Source organism: Saccostrea echinata, unplaced genomic scaffold, assembly GCF_033153115.1.
Source record: "Saccostrea echinata isolate AGI-Se365-2 ecotype Australia unplaced genomic scaffold, CSIRO_AGI_Sech_v1 ptg000033l, whole genome shotgun sequence".
Lineage (NCBI taxonomy): Eukaryota > Metazoa > Mollusca > Bivalvia > Ostreida > Ostreidae > Saccostrea > Saccostrea echinata.
Window position 1 is genome coordinate 13,964,350 of NW_026889782.1, and position 9,976 is coordinate 13,974,325.

At 34.5% G+C, this 9,976-nt stretch overlaps 2 protein-coding genes across 2 annotated transcripts; both read right to left on the reverse strand.

The window, feature by feature from the left end:
- Nucleotides 1-6,005: 6,005 nt before the first annotated feature.
- LOC133198685 (uncharacterized) lies at nucleotides 6,006-6,622 on the reverse strand. Its single transcript, XM_061334717.1, has 2 exons — nucleotides 6,511-6,622; nucleotides 6,006-6,348 (listed from the first exon to the last, which is right to left on the reverse strand). The coding sequence occupies exons 1-2, from the start codon at nucleotides 6,516-6,518 to the stop codon at nucleotides 6,054-6,056; spliced, it is 303 nt and encodes a 100-aa protein (XP_061190701.1). The 5' UTR covers nucleotides 6,519-6,622; the 3' UTR covers nucleotides 6,006-6,053.
- A 13-nt stretch (nucleotides 6,623-6,635) lies between these two features.
- Nucleotides 6,636-9,461, reverse strand: LOC133199127 (uncharacterized). Its single transcript, XM_061334998.1, has 5 exons — nucleotides 9,296-9,461; nucleotides 8,814-8,950; nucleotides 7,592-7,845; nucleotides 7,241-7,433; nucleotides 6,636-6,953 (listed from the first exon to the last, which is right to left on the reverse strand). The coding sequence occupies exons 1-5, from the start codon at nucleotides 9,459-9,461 to the stop codon at nucleotides 6,636-6,638; spliced, it is 1,068 nt and encodes a 355-aa protein (XP_061190982.1).
- Between the last annotated feature and the right edge of the window lie 515 nt (nucleotides 9,462-9,976).

Here is a 9,976-nt window from a genome sequence, read left to right on the forward strand (position 1 = left end):
TCCCAAATAAACTTGCTATTCTTTTTCAAGAGACAGGTCAATGGGTTAGCAATAGTTGAAAAGTTTGGACAAAACTTTCGATAATATCCCGCCATTCCCAGGAATCTCATCAGTTCTTTCTTACATTAAGGAGCAGGAAAATTGACAATTGCATCAACCTTAGCAAAAACCGGTCTAACATTGCCATTTCCAACAATGTGGCCCAAATATTCAACAACAGCATGACAAAATTCAGTTTTTGTAAGGCTTACAGTCAAATTTGCCTCTGATAGTTTTACAAATAATGCCCTAATATGTAACAAATGCTCTTGAAAAGTGTTACTATAAACTATCACATCATCAATATATATGCTTCACTTGCATCCAAGTCACCAAGCAAATGATTGATCATCCTTTGAAAGGTTGCAGGGGCATTTTTTAACCCAAAAGGCATCACCTTATATTGGTAGAAACCTTTTGGGGTAACGAAGGCTGAAATCTCTTTCGCTTTCTCGGTCAAGTGGACCTGCCAATACCCTTTCAAAAGATCAAACTTACTTACATATTTGGCACCACCAATCTTATCTATACAGTCCTCAATTCTGGGAATGGTGTAAGAGTCAGTCTGGGTGATTGTATTGACCTTGCGAAAATCAGTGCAGAATCTAAATGTACCATCTGGCTTGGGAACAAGAAGACAAGGAGAGCTCCAAGGGCTGTTACTGTATTCAGTGATGTCATGTTCCAACATATAGGCCAGTTCTGCTTGACAGTGTGCCTGTTTTGAAGGGTTCATTCTGTAAGGATGTTGCTTTATGGGAGATGCATCCCCAACATCTATATCATCATATACAAGATTGGTCTTTTTAGGAACATCTGGGAATAAATGTGAAAATTCCTGTATAAGAGACATAAGCTCTTCTTTTTCAGTCTCATGCAAGTGACCAAGTTTAGACTGCAAATCAGACAAAATGTCAAGAGTTTTTCAACTTAGGAGTAGATTGATCATACTCATGTGCAAATTGGTCTTGATCTGGGGTAGTGACTTCAGCGCTTGAAGTAGCAACTGATTCTACCTTAGGGTGATCTATGTCAGTTCGGTTATGATACTGTTTGATCATGTTGATGTGGCAGAGCTGTTTGCTCTTGCGTCGACCTGGGGTCTTAATAATGTAATTCAAGTCACTGACCTTTTGCTCGACTTCAAATGGGCCAAAGTATTTAGCACGTAAAGGCTGACCTGGAATGGGTAGCAAGACAAGGACATTGTCTCCTGGCTTAAATGTTCTTGTCTTTGTACGTTTGTCATACCAGGTTTTCATTTTATCTTGACTTACCTTTAAGTTCTCTCTGGCTAGTTTCCAAGTCTGACTGAGTCTTTCTTTGAACTTTGCAACATAATCTAATAGACTTGACTGACTCTCTTCAACCAACCATTTCTCTTTTAACAATTTTAATGGCCCTCTTACTGTGTGACCATAAACAAGTTCAAAGGGACTAAAACCCAGGGATTCCTGTTTTGCATCTCTAACAGCAAATAAAAGAAAGTGGATTCCTTGGTCCCAATCTTTCTCATTTGATAAACAGTAAGTTCGAATCATATTTTTCAAGGTTTGATGAAACCTCTCGAGAGCCCCCTGGGACTCTAGTGATATGCACTGGATGTATGGTGCTTAACCCCTAACTCCTGCATAATCTGTTTAAAGACCTGAGAAGTGAAGTTGGAGCCTTGATCTGACTGTACTGATTGGGGCAAACCAAAATTGGTGAAAAACTTAGTCAAAGCATTGACAACTGTTCTAGACTTAATGTTACGAAGGGGAATTGCTTCGGGGAAGCGTGTTGACGCACACATTATTGTCAACAAGTACTGGTTACCAGCTTTGGATTTAGGTAAGGGACCCACACAGTCTATAATGACCTTAGTAAATAGCTCATCAAAAGCAGGGATAGGCTTAAGAGCAGCAGGAGGGATTTTTTGATTAGGTTTTCCTACTACTTGGCAGACATGACAAGACCTACAATAGTCAACTACATCCCTTCTCATCTTTGGCCAGAAGAAGTGAGCCAATACTTTATGGTAGGTCTTTGTGACCCCCAAGTGACCCGACATTGGTGCGTCATGGGCGAGACCTATGACCATTTTACGATATGCCCTCGGAACAACAATCTGATGGCAAATTTGCCATTCATCATCTACTGAAGCATCACGGGGACGCCATTTTCTTATTAACACACCCTGATCTTATAGTAACCAACAGGGACCTTCTCCGTCTCTTCTGGAGACATAGCCTGTTCAATTAGACCTTGAAGTTCAGCATCTGACTCTTGTTCAGATATTAATTCAACTCTAGTAAGAGGGGTGTTGTCCAACATTTCCTCTAAACCAAGTACATTACTTTTTGACTGAGACTTTTGATTCTCAGGGGAAATGTGACTTTCTGATTCTAACATATCTGACAAAAATATCCCATCAAGATCTACAGAAAAGTCCTTCCCTGTATCTAACTTCTGTTCATCATGCCCTAGTTTCTTAGCCATAGCCCTTGTAATAGCACATGAAGGAAATAACTCTTTATTCTCCTCCTCTACCTCTCCTATAAGACTAGGCTTTTCACAGATGATTGGGTCAGGTACCACCCTACCCCCAGCTAAATCATTGCCTAACAGAAGAGAAACTCCCTTAACAGGTAAAGTGGGTCTAACACCTACGACCACATGCCCAGAGACTAAATCTGACTTCAAGTCTATAACATGAAGAGGAACTTTTACCAGTCCTAACTCTACACCCTGAATCACCACTTCAGAACCTGTATGTGTCTTCTCAGACAGTGGCAGCACGCCCTCTAGCAATAAAGACTGAGAAGCACCTGTATCCCTCAAAATTCTTATAGGGTGCGAGTCGGTATCTACCGACACCAAACCATTAAATACAAAAGGCTTAAATTCCTCTCTAAGAACATCAGACTCCGGCTTGACCTCTGTGTTCTCAAACTGACTGCAGGTAACCTTACCTTGGACAGATGTAAGGGCACTGGGACTTGGCTGCACCTCAGCAGTACTTACCAGTTTTTTCTTCTGTAATGCCCAACATTCAGACTTAATGTGACCCTTCTTTTTACAATAATTACAAGCTGGGATCTGCTGTAAGCTTTCATTTTTCTTGTCCTTACCTTTAATCTCAGAGTAGGCTAACTTAGGACGATTTACCTGTGAAGTGTCTGGTGCCCCTCGAGAACCATCAGAGGGGTTCATCCTCTGTTGACTACTGGGTTTTACAAATGAAACCTTATGTGTTAGTGCATAGTCATCAGCTGCAGTCGCAGCTTGCTCAAGAGTCTCAACCTTCTGTTCATCTAAATAGGTTCTAATTTCAGAATGAATGCAGTTTTTGAATTCCTCAATCAAAATTACCTGCTTCAACCTTTCAAAGTCTGATCCAACATTTTTAGAAGTGCACCATCTCTCAAACATATTTTGTTTCTCTCTAGCAAATTCAACGTGAGTCTGTTCATTGAATTTCTTGTAATTTCTAAATTTCTGCCTATAGGCTTCTGGTACAAGTTCATATGCTTTTAAGACATTTTTCTTAATAACATCATAATTTGTACTTTGAGGAAGTGACAATGCACTATAAACTTCCCTAGCTTTGCCAACAAATGCACTCTGTAATAATAGTGGCCAGAATTCCTTTGGCCATTTCAAATTCTCTGCTATTTTCTCAAAATGAATAAAATATTTATCAACATCTTTATCTTGAAATTTTGGGACAAGTATTATGTTCTTTGCCACATCAAAGTCAGATTTTGATCTAGTCCTAGCCTCAAGTTCTAATTCATGTTTAACCTTTTGTGTCTCAAATTCTAATTTTTTAATCTGTTACTCATGTTCTCTATCTTGTGTGCTTTTCTCTCTTTCATATTCTCTTCTTTCTCTCTCAAATTCACGTCTTTCTCTCTCTTGTTCAATTTCCAGTTTCTTAAATTCCAATTTATATTCAAAATTTCTATTTTCAATTTCACTGTGTTTAAGATCTACAACCAGTGACAAAGCACAATCATCTAAGATATTCTTAAGGACTAAATACTGAACCACAGCATTTCTAATCTCTATTTTCCGAGCACTACGCTTAACATTCAAATGAAACTTTGTCACAAACTCAAACAGTTCATCTTTTCTCAGAGTTTCAAGTAACCGCGCATCTGGTGCTTTCAAAAACTCCTCCAAGTTAAAAACCATCTTGACTGGTGTGTACAATAATGGAATAAATTCCCAAATGAGATAATTTTGTGATCAAAATTTTCCGAGATATTGATTTTGAAAATTACTCAAAAAACGCCAAAAGTTCGATTATCCCGGACGAGCCCCCAATTTGTAACGTGTGCCGAATACACAAATCTATTTTTGGCTCCCGATGTCACACTTACAACAACACCAGTCAAAACGAATTAAAACTTTAACAAATTTTAATAGTAAAACAAATATGTAACAAGTAATAGCTTTTCAAAAAGCTTGCCTGACTAAAGCAATCAATATCTATTGAATGAATACTATTAAGCATGAGAAGTGATAAACCTTTTGAGCAATAGTTTTAGGGGTTCAAAATATGATCTTACTTTATATTTTGAGAACCTTGTGTAAATGAAATCTTTGATTTTATTTAACTTGTATAAGAACCATCCCTACACTGCATAGTAAAAGCTCTTATTCTGTGGTGTTTTTCTGCAGGTAGAGTGATCTGCCCTTGGATCTAAACTGAAATCTTCACTGTACACCTATTATTAAATCTGTTATCAAATCATGCATTGTAAACATTTTAAATGGTGGAGATAAATTAAATACACATTTTGTTGGAGTGAATTTTTTCCACTGATGCTGTTTTTGTTTTCTAAAGAAAAGGGGGGGGGGCACTATCTGATATTGAGAATGAAATGGGTAAATTCAATATTTAGCCCTTTGTGAAAAACAAACCCGTTATTTTGCACTGGTTCATTAGAAACACATCAGAAGAATGGAAAGTGAACAAAATTTATTTAACATATTTATTGTGTTCATCTGAAACAGGGATACAAATGCTCATGCATGTGGATAACATTTGAATGGCATGATATTGAATAATGTTAAATGATATTTAAATTGAAATGAAGTGAATAAATGAAAATGTGAAGCTGTTGGTTGTGTAAAGATTACAGAAATTAATTTGAAATACACCATGGTCCAGAAATGGCAAAAGACAGTTGAAAATATGACAAGCACTTTTAATACTGCAATATTATAAACTGTGTACGAGATATGGCAAAATGTTTTTGAAAAGTTATGACCTATAACATATGTTATACAACTAGTTTAAGTTATGGATGTATATCAAGTTGTGAGAAAGGGAAGTAATCTATTAATGTCTTGTACAGTGAAAAAGAAGACCATACATCAGAATGAATAAAATGGATGTACACAAAGATAATTATTTAGTTACAATTGCCTTTCTTAAAAGTCATCACTAAATAAGAAATGTCATTTTGTAAATTAAATAATATGTTAGTGCATGTCCCAGCATGTTTTATAATCTATATTTTAATTGAAAAAAAAACATTTAAAAGAAATACATGATATTCTCAGATTCTTGTATACTAATGATGGTTATGAATGTATACAAGTTATGAGATACACCTCTGATATACATTATGTAATCTATGAAATATAAAATATGTCCACTGGACATGGATTGCCCACTCAGGGTTCATTATTAATGAAACATGAAAATGTGAATTTGTAAAAATTGTACAAACAGGGTTGTAACTTGTACATGAAGAAGTGACATAGCTCACTTTCTGAAATTATATATATAAGATGTACAATTATGTTTGTAAATGTTAGCTTAGTGCATGCTACTCTATTGTAATTTATAGTGTACATACTTTAGAAATATTGAAATGGCATGAAAACAAACAAGAACAAATCAGGGAAAGTTCCATTTAGCAGTTGGAGAGGTTTCCTATTAAAGGTATTACCAATTGTGAAATTATGAGACAGTTGTGCAGAGTTCAGTATTAAAACCTGTGAATGTCAACAGATGTTTAAACTAAAATTTTTGTGATTTTTTGCTCCATTTTTTGGAATTTGATATTAACAGGAAGTTTTTTGGCAATGTCAGATTCCAGTGAGGTACTCTTTATGTTGCACTCCAAAAGTTTGCAAAGCTGTTCTACCTGCTGTGTAAAAATAGTAAAAGTGTTTACTTCACTGTCAGTCTTCACCAAAAGTTTTCCAACAAAACCATTGCCAGAACTAGCCTCTGTGTAGGATAGTCCACATGATGAACATCTGTTTTCTCTTAACTTCCTTTTGTAACATCTCTCATTGATGCAACATCTACATTTATAAAGAACATGAATAAAAGTTTGAATGTAAATAAATATCAAATAATTAATTCAGGTTAAAAATATTCCTTAATGAAATGTCTACAGAAAGTATTTGCTAGATATTATGTCTGACAAAGAAAAATTATGCATTTAAAAAAGGGGGAAAACATACTTGTACATCTTTAAGTCAGCTATTCCAAGCAATAGTCCTTTTGGTGAGGATAGAATGACATCATCATCAGACTCGGTAATGTCAGTATTAATACTGTCAGAAGGCAGGCGCTGAAAATAAATTTATCATAATATTAAGTAAACAGCAGTGTATACTGTATAATTATCAATCTGTGGCAAACATTTTTCTTTAAACTTTATTACCTGTATACTAGAGCTAGACAGTTTGTTTGTTAATGAAGGAACTGATTTTCCATCAGTTCCAAAGGTATCTGAGACTTGGAAGTTGTTGAATTGGACCACTTCATTTGTAGTGAATGGTTCCTCAGCCAGTTTGCGCCATAAGACGACACAGATTTTTGAGGTTTCATCTTTAATCTTCAATCTCCTAAATGCAACTTCTTCCCCGGTTGACCTGATGGTTTTTTTCTCTAGATCATTGGTCTGAAAAAAAAATAATAATTTAAAATTTAGTGAAGTTCCATGCTTGGGTTTTTGTTTTGAAGTTGAAAATTATTAAGATATGTAATGTTGACTATGATTATTCATTCTGATCAATATTGCTGTAAATTACTAATGAATTTTGAAAAGAAATGAAAATTTAAGTCAAAATGGAAATAGTTGCAGGATACTATGAGTTATAGAATTTGTCAGAAATGTTGTATGTTGACATTATTATTAACTACACGTAATAAGTTATATTGTTGCAAGATGCAAAGGTGAGTGGTAACCTTGTAGACAATTCCTTTCACAGACAGTATTGTCTTCTTTGGACTAATTGCTGCATCTACTATGGAAGTTGGAGACTTATCTGTGTGTTTTGTACCAGTCAACAGAGATGATGCTTTATCCATGATATCATCTGGAACTTTCAGTGGAACACCTGTTCTGTATACATGTGTTCTGTTTGTGATTGAAATTTCACTGAAAATTTTAAATTATTATGTGAATTCATTGAAGTTGTATCTGAATATATTAAGTATAAATAATGAAATTTATATAAAATTATGTAATTAAGATACATGTACACTGATGGTTGTTTGAGAATTTACCAGGTTAAAAATAAACTTGAAAGTATTTACCCGTCTCTGATAAAAAAGTTTTCCAGTATGAGAACTTGATTTGGTAGTATGGTGGTGACTTTTTCGGAGTCATAAACTTTGGCTATGCAGGCATAGGTGGCATCGCAGATTGCGGCAGTGAACATTTTACCAGTTTCTCCACTTTGTTTCTTGTAATTTATTAATGGAAGAACATCAATAACCTTAACAGTTACAAACTCTGTAATCAGATTTCCACATTCTTTTGTGAAACAATCCGACAGTGATGAAGGCATCTGAAAGAAAGGAAAATATTAGGAGATATTGCACAGCTGAATTTATTTTTGAATCTTGTGAACATGTCTTTTAAATATAATATGAACATTGAAATGCTGATGACTTTAAACACATTTGAAAAGATGTTTTCAATGAAGTTTGATGTGATATACCTAATAAACATATATAATATAATCTGTTGTCACAATAATTAATGCTCACATGATGACATTAGTCAAAAGAAATTGATTTTAAAAAACTCACCATACAAAATATGTATTTATATTCACAGTGCTCCAGAGTTTATATTGGTCTCAAGGAAAAGGGAATGGAATAAAGGCATTTATTTTATCATTAAGCAATCAATGTTGTGAGCTGGAGATCAGGAAAATTACAAATTGAGAGCTATTATATATACAATGTAATTATATAATAACATATCAGAAGACATTTGAAAGTCTTGATTTTAGAATGGAAATGAAATGATCAGAATGCTATAATTTGAAGTTCATTTAATGAAGTTTGAGATATTTGCTTATAATTTCAAGGTAAATTTATGCACTTTTCATTTTAATGTAAGAGTTCTTTTAAAACAGCAATTTCAGACACAAAAGAATGATTATAATACAGTGCATATTTAATGATAGAGGAATGCAGTGTGATGCTAGGTATTGCAGTCTCAAATATTCACTTATTACTCTTGGATCAGCTTGAATTTTTGATGCACAAAATGATAATGGAGTCCACTTAAAGTTTTTAAACGGCTTAATGCTACATATGCCTGTCCCTTTTCGAAGATTTCTGGTCCTATGTAAATAATGGCTTCATTCAAAGAAAGTCCTTGGACTTTATGTATTGTAGAAGCCCAACAAGGTGTTAATGGGAAAGTCTCCCTAATGAGTAATCTTCCATTAAATAAGAATTCTTGTTTATACAATGAAATAGGAATGGAACCATTACTTGTGAGGAAAAGTTTTTGAGAGAATACATCCATGATATTTTCATTGGGGTCGCCAATGTCATTTGGAGTTCTATGAGGCAAATAAAGCATTAAAATGCTATAGAAATAATCTGGGCTATTTTTAGGAGCTGTAATTGGTCTAATGACAGCTTTTTTTTGTCTCTCTTTAACAATATAAGAAGAATTTAAACAGCACATATTAATATGACCTGAAGTACTTTCAGTTTTCTTGACAACTTTGTAAGACTGATAAAACCTGAACAGACAGACATTTGAAAGTACATGTGGTCTTATATAATAGTAATCTACTTTATTGTTTTCAAAAATATCAGTACTATTTTCAGGTAATGCTTGTCTTTCTTGGAATGGTTTTAGTTTCTTATATTGCTTATGAGGGGGAAAGGCAAAAAGTGTTATTGTTTGTCTAGAGGACCATATCAATTGTAAACTACTTATCCTATAAGCAGCTTCTTGTGCAGATAATACACGGTGTTTTAAAATGCACATACCAAGCTTGAACATCCTAGACCTAGTTGTAGTAGAAGATGGCATTTCTGATATTTCTCTTATAACATTAGAAATGGCTGTTTTTAAAGTTTCTGGTTCTGCTTTACATATATAGCTGCACACATAGTAAGCTACTCCATAAGCTCCACCTATTAATTGTATATCCATATTAGCACGCCAGTTTAACAAAATTTCAGCATTATATGAATTTACCATTGAATCACACTGAAAACGTTTTGTTTCATAAAATTTTTTACAAGTTGCTACTGAGTCAATAGGTACAATAATTTTTGTTTTATTACAAACAGGGAAAGGGAAATTAAATCTGCATGATTTTCCTCTCATACAGTATTTTCTATGGTTATGAATTTGCAGCATTGTCACAAGCTTGTGCAATTCTGGGTTTTCATTTTGCTCAGGAATTTGAGTAGATATGACAGAATCAATGTATGTAGTAAGCTGTTCAGTAGAATTACTTATTAAATTTGGGGCATTTTGTATCCATAAAAATATGTGCATATGAGGACTACCTCTTGCTTGAAATTCAACTCGTGCGAAAAAGTCAACAACAGTACCAAGGGGTTTATTAGGCCCATTTATAACATATTTGAGCAAACCCCTCCAACGCCTCTCAAAATGCTTTGCTGTGAATAAGGGATCTTTTTGAACATCAAAGGGCAATG